This window comes from Mizuhopecten yessoensis, unplaced genomic scaffold, assembly GCF_002113885.1.
Source record: "Mizuhopecten yessoensis strain PY_sf001 unplaced genomic scaffold, ASM211388v2 scaffold11095, whole genome shotgun sequence".
NCBI lineage: Eukaryota > Metazoa > Mollusca > Bivalvia > Pectinida > Pectinidae > Mizuhopecten > Mizuhopecten yessoensis.
The window spans coordinates 37125-57529 of NW_018408877.1; the positions used below are offsets into that span (position 1 = coordinate 37125).

General features: G+C 37.8%; 1 protein-coding gene across 1 annotated transcript in view; it reads left to right on the top strand.

The window, feature by feature from the left end:
- LOC110465633 (mediator of RNA polymerase II transcription subunit 23-like) overlaps nucleotides 1-20316 on the top strand; it is a 44917-nt gene extending 24601 nt beyond the window's left edge. Inside the window, exons 21-34 of the mRNA XM_021521585.1 lie at nucleotides 2977-3088; nucleotides 3506-3577; nucleotides 5038-5148; nucleotides 5826-5885; nucleotides 6331-6438; nucleotides 7872-7971; nucleotides 8779-8877; nucleotides 9328-9459; nucleotides 10174-10339; nucleotides 10776-10848; nucleotides 12289-12485; nucleotides 13188-13308; nucleotides 17442-17527; nucleotides 18911-20316. Coding sequence (XP_021377260.1) covers nucleotides 2977-3088; nucleotides 3506-3577; nucleotides 5038-5148; nucleotides 5826-5885; nucleotides 6331-6438; nucleotides 7872-7971; nucleotides 8779-8877; nucleotides 9328-9459; nucleotides 10174-10339; nucleotides 10776-10848; nucleotides 12289-12485; nucleotides 13188-13308; nucleotides 17442-17527; nucleotides 18911-19070 — 1597 coding nt within the window. The 3' untranslated portion in view covers nucleotides 19071-20316. The remainder of the gene's footprint in view (nucleotides 1-2976; nucleotides 3089-3505; nucleotides 3578-5037; nucleotides 5149-5825; nucleotides 5886-6330; nucleotides 6439-7871; nucleotides 7972-8778; nucleotides 8878-9327; nucleotides 9460-10173; nucleotides 10340-10775; nucleotides 10849-12288; nucleotides 12486-13187; nucleotides 13309-17441; nucleotides 17528-18910) is intronic.
- The last annotated feature ends 89 nt before the right edge of the window (nucleotides 20317-20405 follow it).

Sequence of the window (20405 nt, forward strand, 5' to 3'; positions counted from 1 at the left end):
ATGTATTACTGCCCCTACACCTTCTCCGGTAGCTTACAAGTAAGTATATATACATGTATTACTGCCCCTACACCTTCTCCGGTAGCTTACAAGTAAGTATATATACATGTATTACTGCCCCTACACCTTCTCCGGTAGCTTACAAGTAAGTATATATACATGTATTACTGCCCCTACACCTTCTCCGGTAGCTTACAAGTAAGTATATATACATGTATTACTGCCCCTACACCTTCTCCGGTAGCTTACAAGTAAGTATATATACATGTATTACTGCCCCTACACCTTCTCCGGTAGCTTACAAGTAAGTATATATACATGTATTACTGCCCCTACACCTTCTCCGGTAGCTTACAAGTAAGTATATATACATGTATTACTGCCCCTACACCTTCTCCGGTAGCTTACAAGTAAGTATATATACATGTATTACTGCCCCTACACCTTCTCCGGTAGCTTACAAGTAAGTATATATACATGTATTACTGCCCCTACACCTTCTCCGGTAGCTTACAAGTAAGTATATATACATGTATTACTGCCCCTACACCTTCTCCGGTAGCTTACAAGTAAGTATATATACATGTATTACTGCCCCTACACCTTCTCCGGTAGCTTACAAGTAAGTATATATACATGTATTACTGCCCCTACACCTTCTCCGGTAGCTTACAAGTAAGTATATATACATGTATTACTGCCCCTACACCTTCTCCGGTAGCTTACAAGTAAGTATATATACATGTATTACTGCCCCTACACCTTCTCCGGTAGCTTACAAGTAAGTATATATACATGTATTACTGCCCCTACACCTTCTCCGGTAGCTTACAAGTAAGTATATATACATGTATTACTGCCCCTACACCTTCTCCGGTAGCTTACAAGTAAGTATATATACATGTATTACTGCCCCTACACCTTCTCCGGTAGCTTACAAGTAAGTATATATACATGTATTACTGCCCCTACACCTTCTCCGGTAGCTTACAAGTAAGTATATATACATGTATTACTGCCCCTACACCTTCTCCGGTAGCTTACAAGTAAGTATATATACATGTATTACTGCCCCTACACCTTCTCCGGTAGCTTACAAGTAAGTATATATACATGTATTACTGCCCCTACACCTTCTCCGGTAGCTTACAAGTAAGTATATATACATGTATTACTGCCCCTACACCTTCTCCGGTAGCTTACAAGTAAGTATATATACATGTATTACTGCCCCTACACCTTCTCCGGTAGCTTACAAGTAAGTATATATACATGTATTACTGCCCCTACACCTTCTCCGGTAGCTTACAAGTAAGTATATATACATGTATTACTGCCCCTACACCTTCTCCGGTAGCTTACAAGTAAGTATATATACATGTATTACTGCCCCTACACCTTCTCCGGTAGCTTACAAGTAAGTATATATACATGTATTACTGCCCCTACACCTTCTCCGGTAGCTTACAAGTAAGTATATATACATGTATTACTGCCCCTACACCTTCTCCGGTAGCTTACAAGTAAGTATATATACATGTATTACTGCCCCTACACCTTCTCCGGTAGCTTACAAGTAAGTATATATACATGTATTACTGCCCCTACACCTTCTCCGGTAGCTTACAAGTAAGTATATATACATGTATTACTGCCCCTACACCTTCTCCGGTAGCTTACAAGTAAGTATATATACATGTATTACTGCCCCTACACCTTCTCCGGTAGCTTACAAGTAAGTATATATACATGTATTACTGCCCCTACACCTTCTCCGGTAGCTTACAAGTAAGTATATATACATGTATTACTGCCCCTACACCTTCTCCGGTAGCTTACAAGTAAGTATATATACATGTATTACTGCCCCTACACCTTCTCCGGTAGCTTACAAGTAAGTATATATACATGTATTACTGCCCCTACACCTTCTCCGGTAGCTTACAAGTAAGTATATATACATGTATTACTGCCCCTACACCTTCTCCGGTAGCTTACAAGTAAGTATATATACATGTATTACTGCCCCTACACCTTCTCCGGTAGCTTACAAGTAAGTATATATACATGTATTACTGCCCCTACACCTTCTCCGGTAGCTTACAAGTAAGTATATATACATGTATTACTGCCCCTACACCTTCTCCGGTAGCTTACAAGTAAGTATATATACATGTATTACTGCCCCTACACCTTCTCCGGTAGCTTACAAGTAAGTATATATACATGTATTACTGCCCCTACACCTTCTCCGGTAGCTTACAAGTAAGTATATATACATGTATTACTGCCCCTACACCTTCTCCGGTAGCTTACAAGTAAGTTTATATACATGTATTACTGCCCCTACACCTTCTCCTGTAGCTTACAAGTAAGTATATATACATGTACTACTGCCCCTACACCTTCTCCGGTAGCTTACAAGTAAGTATGTATACATGTATTACTGCCCCTACACCTCCTCCTGTTATTGTAAGCTGGTCTCAGTTTTTGGGAACAGGTAAGTAACTGATAAGAAAAATATATACATGTAAATGATTAATAGCAGCAAAGTTAAACTTTTTTCATCTATTTAAATGTAAAATAGATTTTATACAACTTGTGATTTGTGAAATTAATACCTCTCTAATAATGGGATTTAGATACAAATTCACACATTTTTCTTTACTCAAAATATTAGCTTTTGCTCAGTGTATGAGGCACATAAGATATGTATCAGTATGTATGATTTCCATTCTTCTAATATACATTTACATTTGTAAACATTTTTTTCATGGTTTTTGAAAAATAATCTTTCCCCTTCATTTCTTGACTTTATCTTGTTCTGTAGGTGTTAAGGATCATCTTTTGAAAACTGCAAGGTTCCCAGTGTACTGTTTGTTAGCACCAAAGTTATATTATTTCAGTAAATTAATGTGGATCATCAACCCCTTAGTTCTGTGTCTAACTCTACCTAAACAAATCCTCCACCTTCAGGGTGCTTGACCGCCTGGGACCACGAGCCTTGTCATCCCACCTCCGCACGTTTGCAGATTTCATGGTATATGAGCTGAACCTTAGTGGAATCAGCGGACAAAACGTTAACAAGGTCAGTATAGAAAGTTCAGCTTTTACAAGGTCAACTAATTTAGTCAAGGTCAACAAAATTAAGAAATCATTATCAAAAATGCACATTGCTAGTCTTACATATGTTCAAGGTCAAACAATGTTTGACATTATTTTCAGTTTGAACATTGCTAGTGTCACACATGTCCAAGATCAAGCAAGGTTACTGTGTTTGACCACAGACAAGCCCCACTTTGGTCAGTGTTAGAGGAGTAAAATGTAAGCTAAAATTTGTACAATATGCTATGGCAATATGTTGAGGACATACAATCTGATGATAGTATTTCGAGGTTGTACAATATCAAAATGTTCAGTGCTGCTCGTACATGTTCAACATTGTACAAGGTTAGGTTAACATGTGCCTGCTATAGAATTAATTTGGAATTTGTTGTCTTTTTAGTTCATTGAGACCCTCAGTGACATGGTGTGGAAGTACAATATTGTCACGATAGACCGCCTTGTCCTGTGTGTGGTAAGTCTCCAATAGACCGCCTTGTCCTGGGTGTGGTAAGTCTCCAACAGACCGCCTTGTCCTGTGGGTGGTAAGTCTCCAATAGACCGCCTTGTCCTGTGTGTCGTAAGTCTCCAATAGACCGCCTTGTCTTGTGTGTGGTAAGTCTCCAATAGACCGCCTTGTCCTGTGTGTCGTAAGTCTCCAATAGACCGCCTTGTCTTGTGTGTGGTAAGACTCCAAGAGACCGCCTTGTCCTGTGTGTGGTAAGTCCCATAGACCGCCTTGTCCTGTGTGGGGTAAGTCTCCAATAGACCGCCTTGTCCTGGGTGTGGTAAGTCTCCAACAGACCGCCTTGTCCTGTGTGTGGTAAGTCCCCAACAGACCGCCTTGTCCTGTGTGTGGTAAGTCTCCAATAGACCGCCTTGTCCTGTGTGTCGTAAGTCTCCAATAGACCGCCTTGTCTTGTGTGTGGTAAGACTCCAAGAGACCGCCTTGTCCTGTGTGTGGTAAGTCTCATAGACAGCCTTGTCCTGTGTGTGGTAAGTCTCCAACAGACTGCCTTGTCCTGTGTGTGGTAAGTCTCCAATAGACCACCTTGTCCTGTGTGTGGTAAGTGTCCAATGGACCGCCTTGTCCTGTGTGTGGTAAGTCCCCTAGACCGCCTTGTCCTGTGTGTGGTAAGTATCCAATAGACCACCTTGTCCTGTGTGTGGTAAGTCTCCAATAGACCACCTTGTTCTGTGTGTGGTAAGTGTCCAATAGACCGCCTGGTCCTGTGTGTGGTAAGTGTCCAATAGACCACCTTGTCCTGTGTGTGGTAAGTGTCCAATGGACCGCCTTGTCCTGTGTGTGGTAAGTCCCAAAGACCGCCTTGTCCTGTGTGTGGTAAGTCCCCTAGACCGCCTTGTCCTGTGTGTGGTAAGTATCCAATAGACCACCTTGTCCTGTGTGTGGTAAGTGTCCAATAGACCACCTTGTCCTGTGTGTGGTAAGTGTCCAATGGACCGCCTTGTCCTGTGTGTGGTAAGTCCCATAGACCGCCTTGTCCTGGGTGGGGTAAGTCTCCAATAGACCGCCTTGTCCTGTGTGTCGTAAGTCTCCAATAGACCGCCTTGTCTTGTGTGTGGTAAGACTCCAAGAGACCGCCTTGTCCTGTGTGTGGTAAGTCTCCAATAGACCGGCTATTTTTGGTGTAATAAGATGTGACTCCTACCCAAACATTATATTAATCATTAATTATGTACAAGCTGCTTGTATTTACCTGGAAACAGTATTAAACTTTTAAGGTTGATTCATCATTATAGGTAGACATTGAAACCACATGATGGTTGATTGATAATCATATACATGTTTGAATCCAGTTTCATACCCGATTATGTCCAAAAAATTGTGTTTATAAAAGATGTTGAAGGCCTTATAAATTATTGTTCGTTCACTTACTGCTGTGTCGCTGATAAAAAAAATCCACATCTGTGCAGGCTTTACGAAACTTTGATGAGAACGAGGCTCGTTTATGCTACCTGATCATCCACATGTTGCTGCTGAAACCGGCCGAATTTAAGACACGAATCCACGACTTTGTCCGAGAGGTTTGTACTCTCTAGGATTCCCGTGCCCGTATTCATGAAACTGTTCTCATGCTCAAACCCTGACTCTGTGCTCAAACCCTGACTCTGTGCTCAAACCCAATTTCTGGTGCCAGTGATAAATTGATTTAAAAATCATATTTTGTCAGTGATATGTAAGAAATTTTGAACAATTATAAGCTACTAACTATTTTCAGTGTTTAAACTTGACTTTTTGACCATGTTTCATGATTTAAGCGAGTTACAAGGAAGTCAGTTTGAGCACAGAATTCATGCTTTAGCAGGAGAAAGGTTCATGAATATGGGCCCTGCTTTCTAGTTACATGACAACTTTTAGAAACTCTTCAATCTAACGGCTTGTTTAAATTTCTATTTTGTTTTTCAAACATAATTTTTTTTTAGTATAAAGTGTTGATTAAGTATTTGATATTTTAATCTCAGGAGTTTTATGACTTGTAAATGCTTTAGTGTTGTCAAATGAATAATTTGTTATCAAGTTACAGAAATCAATAAAAAATGTTTAAAGATATTATTGTTTGCATAGAGTTAATGTAATGGATTATACTTGTATTGTGTTAAATTTTGGAATGAAACGATCATGAAGATTATCCAGATCCAAAATGACACAAACTACACAGGACTGAAGATTCTCAGTGCCGTATTAAATTTTATTGTTTCAGAATTCCCCGGAACACTGGCTACAAAGTGACTGGCACGACAAACACATGGCTTTCCATAGAGTAAGTACTGTATGCTGGTATAAAGACTAATTCAAACTTTATCTATCTGTATCAATAAAATTGTCTTACTTGTCATCCTCCTCAGCTAGTATTTTGAAAGTCTTTCCATAATCAGTGATCTTTTGAAGTTAACTCTTTGAAAGAAAGTATAAGGTTTTCAGCTAGAACAGCCAATCATATATCTGACTGGTTACCGTACAATTACTATTGCAAGATTATCTAAATTGAACTTGTAAGTGAACAGTAATCTAATTTTTCCAACATTTAATGTATGGGTTGATTCACAATTAGAAAAAAAGAATTCTGTATTATTGAATTTATAGACCAAGAAAAATATTTCTCCCAAACCAACCACTTGTGTAAAAACAGTTGACACTGTATTTTCTAGGTACGTAATTGGATGTGTTGGATGAATGATTTTTATTGATTTGCTGACGTTTTGTAGAAACATCCAGAGAAGTTTTATTACGAAGGGATACAGGACCTGAACAGCCCCATTCAGCATCAGTACCTCCCAGTCTATTTTGGAAATGTCTGTCTCCGCTTCATACCGGTAGGTATATCAAAACCAGCAAAAACTGTATTAAGGATGTATGCTACCTTACTGTGACATGTCGACTAAAGCATGTATACTATCTTTCTGTGACATGTAGACTTAAGGATGTATGCTACCTTACTGTGACATGTCGACTTAAGGATGTATGCTATCTTTCTGTGACAAGTAGACTTAAGGATGTATGCTACTTTACTGTGACATGTCGACTAAAGCATGTATGCTATCTTTCTGTGACATGTTGACTTAAGGATGTATGCTACCTTTCTGTGACATGTAGACTTAAGGATGTATGCTACCTTACTGTGACATGTACACTTAAGGGTGTATGCTACCTTTCTGTGACATGTAGACTTAAGGATGTATGCTACCTTACTGTGACATGTAGACTTAAGGGTGTATGCTACCTTTCTGTGACATTTAGATTTAAGGAGGTATGCTACCTTACTGTGACATGTTGACTTAAGGAGGTATGCTACCTTTCTGTGACATTTAGATTTAAGGAGGTATGCTACCTTACTGTGACATGTAGACTTAATGAGGTATGCTACCTTTCTGTGACATGTAGACTTTAGGATGTATGCTACCTTTCTGTGACATGTAGACTTAAGGGTGTATGCTACCTTTCTGTGGCATGGAGATTTAAGGGTGTATGCTACCTTTCTGTGACTTGGGTGCTTAAGGTTGTATGCTGCCTTACTGTGACATGTAGACTTAAGGGTGTATGCTACCTTACTGTGTCATCTCTTTTGAGTTCTGCATTAAGAAATCTGTAAAAAGGTCCTTTTTGACACCATTAATAAACTGTTGACAAATTTGGAAGGTTCTGAAGAATATGTACATTGCTATCATTCTGATTATAATATTTAGATAATGATCATTGACATTAATCACATAAGATGTAAAGTAGCATATCTCCTTAACTCTAATACAGATCACAGGTAAGTGTTTGGTAGTGTATAACCTTAAAACAGGAATTTGAGTCAGTAAATAAAGAAGGTTGTTGGATACAAAATGTAAGTTCTTATAAGACTGGAATGTATAATTACAAATAGGCAAAATCCCAGTGTCCTTTTGGACCAATATTGGAAAAAATGTCTGTTTCTTTTCATCGTTATTCATCAATTATTGGTGTGTTGATTCAACTTTATCAAGCTATTCAAAACCTTTAAAGTCAAAGTTACATCTGAATAATCCTTTCACAGTATTTAGTTTTCATTTCACAAACACTTCAAATAATTATAAAAGTCTGAAGAGTGTTCATACTGAATTGCTCCTTTCTATATGTTGTGACAATGGCCGATAATATCAACAGAAATTCTCATACATTGTCCCAAATATCTTCATCTTACAGAAGGTTCACCTATCAGAGAGATGTATTTGTTACTTATCATGTTTGTGCCCTCTAAGTATACCCTAATTATGTTTTTTAGGTGCTAGACATCCTCATACACAGAATCATAGAACAACCTACACTCCAGAATCTACTGGAAAAGATCCTGGAAAATTTGGGAATCCTTTACAAGTTCCATGGTAGGTTCCAGTGTATATCTGAAAACAAGAATACAATAAAAATAATGTACATTAATCTATCACTTTCTTTTAGAAAACACTTAGTCTAAAACTACTGAAGGCATTTGACAGAATTTGGTATGAAACATCCATGGTATAGTCTAAGGTTATATTCAGTGTTATATAAATGAAGGATGGTCCTAACCAAGGATAGTTTGGAGGGGTGGGAACAGAACACGATGGTCCTAACCAGGGATAGTATGGAGGGGTGGGGACAGAACACGACGGTCCTAACCAAGGATAGTTTGGAGGGGCGGGGACAGAACACGATGGTACTAACCAAGGATAGTTTGGAGGGGAGGGGACAGAACACGATGGTACTAACCAAGGATAGTTTGGAGGGGAGGGGACAGAACACAATGGTCCTAACCAAGGATAGTTTGGAGGTGTGGGGGCAGAACACGATGGTCCTAACCCAGGATAGTTTGGAGGGGTGGGGACAGAACACGACGGTCCTAACCAAGGATAGTTGGGAGGGGTGGGGACAGAACACGACGGTCCTAACCAAGGATAGTATGGAGGGGTGGGGACAGAACACGATGGTCCTAACCAAGGATAGTTTGGAGGGGAGGGGACAGAACACGATGGTCCCTACCACCAAATGCTGTCAACTTTTAGTGAGATGGTTGTGCTTTTTCCACTTTAATCAAACATTTATAACAAATCAGTGTCAGATATGGGCACCTCCGGCTACTGACTATAATATATAGTCATTAAAATGGCTTTACAAGTCGATCAAGAATTTTCCTGAATTATGTTTTTTTACAGACCACCCGATAACCTACCTGTACAACACCCTACACTACTACCAGAGAAATCTTATCAACAGGCCGCCCCTCAAACGCAAGCTTGTCCAGTCCATCATGAGTGAGTATCTCCTATATAGATGCCCACAAGGATATAGCCAGCCCTGACCACAGGACATGTACATTTATAGATATAGCTTCAGACATTATTACAGACCTCTAGTAACAAGTGGTCAGGGTCTTTTGATATAATTAATCATATGTTATACACACAGTTTATTTTAAAATTTAGATTTGCTTATTTTTATAAAATGACATTTGATAGTTATATTTTCATGTTTTTATAAGGAGAAATATGATTGACTGATGATTTTTACGTGTGATTATAATTTCAGGTTGATTTCTACAAAAATTCTTTTATAGATTATTTTTAAAGAAAGAATTTGCTGTACATTTTATTCCTAGTTTCTGTAATTACTGTTTTCAGTAAATTCATGTCACTTATGAATTGTGTCTATTAATGATGTTGATGATTTTGAATGTCGGTTTCCTCCTTCATCTCCTTTGCCAGATGCCCACAAGGATATTCGCCCCAACAACTGGTTCCTGTCTGAGGACTACCAGCGTTTCATCCAGGAGGACAATCTCGAGTGGAACCCAGACCTCGACTATTATGTCCGCCTCATTGGCAGGCTTGTCGACAGTATCCTGCCTGTATAAAGTGTCACACATTAACACTGGGTGTCTGGGTTTTATTCCATTAAAAAAATATTATCTTTCATCATGGAGCAGTTATTATATACACAAGGAGATTTATTTCTTTGTCTGTGTGTATTTCAGATGGCAGAGAATTTTAGTCTGAAGAATGAGATAAAAAAGTCATACTCAATTTAGATGCAAGGATGTTATGGTTTTTATAAGCGACAGTAGTAAAATGAAAGATATTACTTCTAATGCATGCTATATATATTTATTCCAAGGTACTAATACCAAATAAAAGATCCAGCTAAAACTGTGTATACATGTTTACCACATAGGTTAGACGTGTTTTCAAATAAAAAATACCTATGCAGTTGGATTCTTCTGTTTCAAAATATTGATAGGTGTAAAAAACATTGGAAACCCTATGTTATCTGTTTTAATGAATACAAAAATGCATGAATGGATGAAAAATGAGAAATAAATTTATTTTCAGGGTGAGATAAGGTTCCTGGTACTTGCCAGTTTCGTATACCTGGATAAATATGTCTGGGGAAACATTAAAACGAGGTACTTGATATCTCGAAAGGCACATTTCTGGTTTTGGTCCATCACTTAAAGCTTAGAGAATTTCAGAAGTATTTTTTGGTAATAAAGCTTTTCACCATAATTTTGGTTTATCAAAGTTGTGTGAGTTCTACTGCCTTAACTGACACAGCCATTAACAACAAGACACCATCCCCATTTCCAAACTGTGACTGGCGTTTCAACGAGTTCCCCAGTCCCGCTGCACATGCTCTGTATGTCACATGTGTGGAACTGATGTCACTTCCTGTACACGGCAACATAGTCGGTCGTGCCCTTCTCGACGTGGTCCTCAAAAAGTGAGTGTTCAGTCTGTCAGTCTTGTCAACAGATGACTGGAGCACTCCAGTTAACACGTCTGATCAAGGCCTACCTAGACTGTGATGTATACATTGTCATGTATTACCATTTTACCAAGGATTACTTCAGTCGTTCTGTAAGGACATGTTCCTAATTTTCTCTTTAAAAATACAATCGGCATGTTAACTGCCCCATCTGGTCCCCTGCTTTACATAGAGTAAAGTGAACAGAATGGTTTTCCTCTATTCAAGTATTCACATCTTCATTTCACTTAGTTTCATAAAGATGAATTATCAGTGATATTGATAGTATAACTTGTATTGGATGCTGAGAGAAAAGTTGTCATTTAAGCAAGAGAATAAACACTAATTAACAAAACTTGTTAGCCATACTGGACATTTTAGTTTTGTAATAATTAAATCGTTGTTATTACAGTTGTACACAGCTGATGAGGTCACAGATTGTGTCGTGGATGAACGCTGTTGGACTGGTGCTGACGGCGCTCCCGGTGAGTGACTGTATCTGACAAATATTGGAGGGGTTTTATCATCTATGTGGTTAGGTCATTTGTGTGTAATATGAACTTGGACGTTTTTTGCTATTAGATATTTTTGCTAGTTTTCAGGTCCAAAAACCTGCAAACTGAAGATATTGACACACTGTAAAACATACACAAAATCGTTGCCTACATGAAAACAGAGGTACTCTGGAACTTCTACAAAATACAAAATTTTCAAAACTGTGACATTATGTCACTATCTGGAAATAACTTTTGAATATTTAAGTTAAGTTGCACGATATTTGTCATAACACTATACTTGTTAAGATCTCATAAAAAACCTATTTTACTGACAGATAAGTGAATGGACTTGATTGTGTGACCACATTGTGTTAACTAATCCCCTATACCAATGATGTGTGAGACTTGTGTTAACTAATCCCCTATACCAATGATGTGTGAGACTTGTGTACACTAATCCCCTATACCAATGATGTGTGAGACTTGTGTTAACTTATCCCCTATACCAATGATGTGTGAGACTTGTGTTAACTAATCCCCCATACCAATGATGTGTGAGACTTGTGTTAACTTATCCCCTATACAAATGATGTGTGAGACTTGTGTTAACTAATACCCTATACCAATGATGTGTGAGACTTGTGTACACTAATCCCCAATACCAATGATGTGTGAGACTTGTGTTAACTAATACCCTATACCAATGATGTGTGAGACTTGTGTACACTAATCCCCTATACCAATTATGTGTGAGACTTGTGTTAACTTATCCCCTATAACAATGATGTGTGAGACTTGTGTTAACTAATCCCCTATACCAATGATGTGTGAGACTGGGTCCATCTATCAGTCTTTCTCTCAATCTCAGCCAAAACTTCCAAATGACTTAAACTTATTAAATAGATTTATCAAGACTGAAAAGATTAATTTTAAACAAGAGGTCAAAGTTGAATTTCATCAAAACAACGATATGTTATTTCATGAAACACATCCAGCATGACTAGAAATGTGTTGTACCACTCTTGTGTTTATACTTTCAAAAGGTAAAATATTCTTATACTTATCCCGACAAGGACCTCCAGTAAAATTGTATTGATAGTCTCCGTAGACGATTATGACTACTCCTAGTATGGAATGTGTTGTGCTTTGCAATATTTAATGCTTATTAAATTTAGGAGTGTATTTAAAAAAATAATCTTGATAATAAATTGGTGCAATATGAGCATTTGGTGGAAAATAAAAGATCGAACAGTTTATGCAAAAAGAATTCTCCATTTATTGTGTCTTTGATAACAATCCCTGTAAAAGAGCAGAACAAAATAAGATACAAGTATCCTGTGAATGTGTATACTCAGACGAATGCTATTAACAAGCTAATTAGGGATATAGGAGTGTATGTATTCATCAGTTATTTGTCTCTCTTACCAGGACACCTACTGGTCATCACTCAACAGTAAGGTAGAGGAGGTTGTACGCAGCATACAGCCCAGCGTGCAGCCTTTCCAGCTTTTCAACTTCAGTGGCAGCCAGTCTGTGTTCGCTGAACAACACTGTAGCTACGTGCTGGCACTTACGCATGCCATATGGCACCATGCTGGAATTGGTCAACTGTCTCAATTACCACAGTAAGTAGGCCAACTTCTACTAACTACCACAGGAAGTAGGTCAACTTGTCTAACTACCACAGGAAGTAGGTCATCTTGTCTGACTACCACAGTAAGTCGGTCAACTCTCAAAACTACTACAGTAAGTAGGCCAACTTGTCTAACTACCACAGGAAGTAGGTCAACTCTCAAAACTACCTTTGTAAGTAGGTCAATGTGTCTAACTACCACAGTAAGTTGGTCAACTCTCAAAACTACCGCAATAAAAAAGTAGGTCAACTCTCAAAATTATCACAATAAGTAGGTCAACTCTTTCATTAACAACAAGAAGTAGGTCAACTCTCACAGTTTCTACAGTAAGTCGGTCAACATCAACAACTACCACAAAAAGTAGGTCAATTCTCGAAACAACCACAATAAGTAGGTCAAGTCTCCTTACTACTGCATTTAAATTTTCATTTTTCATAATCTTAAACCTGTCATATGGATCCATTATTTTTTATGTTGTTGAAGGTATTTGTTTGGCTGTCATCTGTCTGTGGTCCATAACTTTTTACAATTATACTTGCTAGCTTCTTCTCTGGACCATGCGAACATTAGAATTTTAACTTGGTCCAAAAAGTATCACTAAGGAAATTTCAAAAACGAGTTTGGCACAGATAGGAGATGATCCACTCCTGGTCTGTCTTATGTTGTTATTTCTCTGATTTTGAAATATTTCAGGTTTCTGCGTGAGACATTGAGGCCAGTGATTGTGAATGAGCAGCAGTTTTTGTACCTGTGTCACCTGGTTGGTCCATTCCTCCAGCGTCTCCACTCAGAGCGTACTCGCTGCCTGATGGAGGTCAGTAAACATTGAACACCACAAAGCTTTGTTGAAGAATGCTATCATTCACAGGCCAAGTTATGCTTACATTACACATTATATGTGATATGCGTAAGAGTGACCTCCCTTAAATTACATCCCATCTAAGGCTATCTTAGTGTATTCATTTCAATCAAATGACTCTGAAAGAAAACGGCATGCACAGTTCTGACCTCTAGAAAATTCAGCACATGCATATGGAGGGGTTCAGATATACCTAGCTGAAATTAAACTGTTGACTATCACAAGTTTGCATTTTTCATGGACTATTTCTCCACTATCTGAACTGTTTCAACATGAATATATGAAGGCAACCTGATGATTCAGTTAACTTCCAAAGTAGCAATGTATGTCTTTTGTTTGTTGTGCTTTCAAATGTGTCATCAATTGATTAACACAATGTTAATATTACCTTTCACAGAATTATGTAGGTTTCTGAGAGTGAGCCATAAGTGTTCATGTCACAGTAAGGTAGCATACAACCTTAAGTACCCATGTCACAGTAAGGTAGCATACAGCCTTAAGTCTGCATGTCACAGTAAGGTAGCATACAGCCTTAAGTCTGCATGTCCCAGTAAGGTAGCATACAGCCTTAAGTACCCATGTCACAGTAAGGTAACATACACACTTAAGTTCCCATGTCACAGTAAGGTAGCATACAACCTTAGTACCCATTTCACAGTAAGGTAGCATACAACCTTAAGTCCCCATGTCACAGTAAGGTAGCATACAACCTTAAGTGCCCATGTCACAGTAAGGTAACATACACACTTAAGTTCCCATGTCACAGTAAGGTAGCATACACCCTTAAGTGCCCATGTCACAGTAAGGTAGCATACAACCTTAGTACCCATTTCACAGTAAGGTAGCATACAACCTTAAGTCCCCATGTCACAGTAAGGTAGCATACAACCTTAAGTGCCCATGTCACAGTAAGGTAACATACACACTTAAGTTCCCATGTCACAGTAAGGTAGCATACAACCTTAAGTGCCCATGTCACAGTAAGGTAACATACACACTTAAGTTCCCATGTCACAGTAAGGTAGCATACAACCTTAAGTCCCCATGTCACAGTAAGGTAGCATACAACCTTAAGTGCCCATGTCACAGTAAGGTAACATACACACTTAAGTTCCCATGTCACAGTAAGGTAGCATACACCCTTAAGTGCCCATGTCACAGTAAGGTAGCATACAACCTTAGTACCCATTTCACAGTAAGGTAGCATACAACCTTAAGTCCCCATGTCACAGTAAGGTAGCATACAACCTTAAGAACCCATGTCACAGTAAGGTAACATACACACTTAAGTACCCATGTCACAGTAAGGTAGCATAAAGCCTTAAGTACCCATGTCACAGTAAGGTAGCATAAAACCGTAAGTACCCATGTCACAGTAAGGTAGCATACGCCCTTAAGTTCCCATGTCACAGTAAGGTAGCATACACCCTTAAGTTCCCATGTCACAGTAAGGTAGCATACAACCTTAAGTCTGCATGTCACAGTAAGGCAGCATACAGCCTTAAGTCTGCATGTCACAGTAAGGTAGCATACAGCCTTAAGTACCCATGTCACAGTAAGGTAACATACAGCCTTTAGTACCCATGTCACAGTAAGGTAGCATACACCCTTAAGTACCCATGTCACAGTAAGGTAGCATACAGCATTAAGTACCCATGTCACAGTAAGGTAGCATACAGCCTTAAGCACCCATGTCACAGTAAGGTAGCATACACACTTAAGTACCCATGTCACAGTAAGACAGCTTACAGCCTTAAGTCTTCAAGTCACAGTAAGGTAGCATACAGCCTTAGTCTTCATGTCACAGTAAGGTAGCATATAGCCTTAAGCTCCCATGTCACAGTAAGGTAGCATACAGCCTTAAGTCTTCAGTAAGATAGAGTAAGTGGGAAGAATAACAGCTCTGTTTAAAAGTAAAAGCCACATGTGGGAATGTGAAATCGTGAAGAGTTTAGGTATCTTTCTCCAGCAGATTAAGTTAGTAATTTTTCGTTAATACCAATATTAGACCTGACTATCATCACAAAGTTTAAAAAAAAAAAAAAAAAAAAAAAATGAAACTACATGGTCATGTGTGGAAGCATGCAAAAAAAAGTGTGTAGAGATGGCGGAGGTTGAGTTTGGCTTGTCACATGCCAACTGATTTTGTTATAAATTTATTTATATATGTATATGAAGTACATATTAGAATTTTAATAGCATGCTTTTTCTGGGAAAGAAACTAATGCGATGTAGAATGCTTAACAAACTGATTTTTTTCAGATTATAAACAAATTTTAGAAAAATATTGTTATTGTAACCACCTTTAACAGTGTCTACCTTTCTATACTGCATTACCAATTACATCTGAGTTGGTGGCACTCTTAACTCGACTGTCACACTCCAGTTAAAGACTAAAGCATCACGAACATTAATTCATTTTTATTGATTTACAAATTAAGGTTAACTGTACCAACAACATCTCATTTCAGATTGAGAATATTTTATGAGAGGTAAAAGTATAAAAAGAAATTAGTCTGAGCTGTAATTATTATACTGAGAACTAAGAAGTAAAATACAAACATACAAGTAATTTGAAGAAATAAATAAAACACTTATAGAAACAAACACTTTCCACTAAAACATCTTGAATCGTACATCATTTTGTATTGATCTTTGAACAGTACAGATTGACTTTACCAATATAAATACAGCAGAATTGATCAATACCATGTCTAACGTCACCTTTAGTAGCCATCCTCAGGGGATTTTGGTACTACCTGATGAAACTATAGCTTTGCACTCCCTCCATCAGACTGTCAATCTGTTAGTGTGTCATTAGCTCGCCTATTCGAAGAATAGGGGGGCTAATGTAGTCACCCCGTCGTCGGCGTCCGGGAACCTTCAGAGGTTAAAGTTTTGGTGCAAGTTTTTTCCAAACAGTGTTGGATCATCACACTCAATACACAGTTGTCTATTACGAGTTTAAGTCATTTATATTGAGTGTAAGCAATGTGCTGGACTATATTTTCATATTTTATGGCCCAAAAATAGCTTAATTGGACTTAGTTAAATTTGAGGTTCAAGTTTTTGGGCAAGTTTTTTTGTGAAGTGTTGGACAACGACCATCAATAGGCTGTTGTCTGTTATAAAGTTGAAGTATTTATATGGAGGGTTAGCAATGTTCTGGACAATATTTTCATATTTTAGGGGCCAAAAACAGCTTCATTGGATTTGTTTAATGTTTTGGGGTATGCTTGAGGTTAAAGTTTTTGGGCAAGTTTTGTAGGGTAGTGTTGGATCACCACCATCAATAGGCTGTTGTCTGTTATAAGGTTGAAGTATTTGTATGGAGTGTTAGCAATGTTCTGGACAATATTTTCATATTTTAGGGGCCAAAAACAGCTTCATTGGACTTGATTAATGTTTTGGGGTAAGCTTGAGGTTAAAGTTTTTGGGCAAGTTTTGTAGGGTAATGTTGGACCACCACCATCAATAGGCTGTTGTCTATGATAAGGTTGAAGTATTTGTATTGAGTGTAAGCAATGTGTTGAACCATATTTTCATATTTTAGCGTCCAAAAACAGCTTTATTGCTCTTTGTTAATTTCTTAACAATCACTTCACATAGATGTTTCTACACTTTTAACAGTCCTTGAAATATCCTGGTGGTAAGTGAGGTGGCAAATAAAACGACAGGCACTATATCAACGTTTTACTATACATGTGTTTCTATTGATAGGGCGAGCTATGCTGTTCTCCGACAGCTCTTGTTTTGTCTTGAGCTTATCTTGTATACTCTGTCACCTTAGATCTACAAATACTCCTTTTGTTTGTGGGATTGTATAGTGTCACCTACTAAAATTTAATTTCTTGTCCCACAATAAACAGAGTTATGGCCCTTTGTTCACCCTTTATCATTTTGTCCAGGGCTTATCCCAAAAAATGTCATCTACACTTATCAAATCTTGGTAGCACACAGTCGTATCGTATTAGAGTAGGTGTTTTTTCTGACTATATGATGTTTAATTCAGTAGATTGACATTATGTCAGAATATTCAGGGGTCGGATTAGGCTGTTTTATTAACTGTAATTGTTGTTTTTCCACAGTTGGTGGTGGAGCTGTATGAGATACTGGTGGTTGTGGACAAGAACTGTGAACATCTCCACTACATAGACCCCATCACAGACTTCCTGTATCCTTTAATTTTTCACTGTTATCTTATGCAAGTTAGATGTAAATTGAGTAATCCAGACATTTCCGTTTCATATAAATACTAAAAAATTACTAACTGTCATGATCAGTGAAACTTTATTGAAAAACATTTTTATGCCGTACTGCGTCGTCCGTCGTCCGTCCGTCAACTTTTTCTTTTGAACGACTTCTATCTGAAGAACTGTAGGACCTAGGGTCATGATATTTGGTCAGCAGGTACCTGGGATGGAGTGCTATAAAGTTTCCTCATCAAAATGACCTTGACCTACTTTCAAGGTCACAGCGGTCAAATATGTTAAAAATCTCAAACAACAATATCCTAAGAACCATTTGAACTAGAGTTATGATATTTGGGTATTTTATGTAAATCAGCAGTGCGAATATTTTTTTAAGTTACAGTTATGAGGTCAAAGGTCAACTTTAAGTGCTAGTCGGGGGTCAAATGTCAACTTTGGTTAAAAGCTTAAACAAGCTTCTTCTCAAGTTCCATAAGGCCCAGGGTCATGATATTTGGCCAGTAAGTACCTGGGATGTGGTGCTATAAAGTTTTCTCATTAAAAAGACCTAGACCTGCTTTGAAGGTCACAGGGGTCAAATATGAAAAAAAATCAAACAACAATATCCTAAGAACCATTTGAACTAGAGTCATGATACTTGGGTATGTTATGTAGACGAGCAGTTCGAATATTTTTCTCAGTTACAGTTATTAGGTCAAAGGTCAACTTTAAATGCTAGTCGGGGGTCAAATGTCAACTTTGGTTAAAAGCTTAACAATCTCCTTCTCAAGTTCCATTAGGCCTAGGGTCATGATATTTAGCCAGTAGGTACCTGGGATGGAATGCTGTAAAGTTTCCTCATTAAAATTACCTTGACCTACTTTCAAGGTCACAGGGGTCAAATATGTTAATAATAATACTTCAAACAACAATATCCTAAGAACCATTTGGACTAGTCATGATACTTAGGTATGTTATGTAGACCAGCTGTGTGAATTGTTTTCTTCATTACAGTAATGAGGTCAAATGTCAACTTAAGTGCAAATCGAGATTCAAAGGTCAATATGGGTTAAAAGCTTTAAAATTAAAATTTTAAGTTTCAAACAACAGTATCTTCAGAACCGTTTAAGAGATGTTAAAATGTCTTGTGTTCTAGTTACCAAATTTGGTCTTAAGTTACCTATATGTCAGTTGCATGTAACAAAAGAAACAGGTGAGCGATACAGGCCCTCTGGGCCCTCTTGTTGGATGATCAGAGTGTTGAATAGAAACTGAATGTCTCAGTCACTGTAACTGATATGCTACCAATAACTACTTTTAAATAAAAAGAACTTGATATGGAAGATTTTACTTAACCCCTGTATCAGATATCACATCAAGTACATGTTTGTTGGGGACGGGGTGAAGAACGAAGTGGAAAAACTGATCAGGAATTTCCGTCAACCTCTTCAGGTCCGCCTCCGATTTATATCTCACATCAACATAGAAGAGGCCATGACTCCCCTCGCCCAGCCAATGTCTGCGTAGAAATGTTACAGGCTTTGACCGTTTCCTGCTTATACAGAGATTATGAACTTTATTTCTGCCATTGTGAGTTTAGGGAGGCAGACTTCTGGTGCTAATGTGACTGACTCTATATGTTTTTACAATAGTAACAACAAATTGGGTAATCAATAGAACCACATTGTCATTTGTACCTAAAGATGCTGCCAAAGTATTTATCTGACAGAGGATGTGAACTTGGTTTACTGAAATGCTGCTTGCGACTAAATGTTTACGGAGAATCTCAAGTCCTCTATTAGTGGCGTATAATAAATTGTTTGTGTACTACACTTGTGTCCCAATCGAACTACATTTTCACTGTCAAATGTATAGTGCTGGTGTGTATATCTGAGTTAGTTAGTGGACCTTTGTGTTTAGTACTACATGACACAATAGTGTTCAAATAGTAAAATCAATGTAAGAGAACTCAGTATACAGACAGCAGGTTACTGTAAAGTAGGAAATCCCTGCAATTTATCATTAACTGAACTTATAATTATTCATCCACTAAATAAACACTTGTCAGATTTGGCGGGGCTGAAGTATTAGGATTTACATTGGTGGAGTATTATCTAATACGAAATGTTTTTTGGTAACCCTCTGCCAAAGTATGAAGGATGTATAAAGGAATTATTAACAAACAAAAAAAGGAAAAAAGAGGTCCTTGAAATATGTTGGCAAAATAGTTTTAACTGTGAAGTGATTCTGTGTGGAAACAGTGCATTTAATAATCCATTCATGGTAGCTATGTTTCAAACAATAGTTTTTTTACTAGACAAATTTTGTTGGTTTATTCATATTGATTGACCCATGTCACAAATGACATAGTAGTTAACACAATTTGCACATCAATTTTGACAGAATTGTCCTATTAGAAGTTCATGTATGGGTTCAAAATCACGTGTTACCATGCCTACTACTTCATTTAAAATAGTGCATTAAGATATACTGTACAAAACGTGAATTTCTGCTAGTATTTTAATGGTTAATACCAACATGCTATAATATTGTTATCAAATTACGTTAAACATCACATTCATTATCAAGTACAGTGTACTTGAATATGCATGTGTTTATTTCATACCTGACATATACATGCTGGATCATGTCAGATGTGTGGGTGAATGTATTAATGATTTACTACAGAATTAATGTTGTGTTTGTGCTAAAAGTAAAATTATTGGACTTGTTGTTCAGTATGATTTGTATATTTAATAAAACAATGTGAAACAAACTCCATTATAGTCATTGTCAGTCTTTAGACTAGGAGGTTGCCAATTTCATCACCACAAGACATTTGGTTAGATTTGATGAACTTAT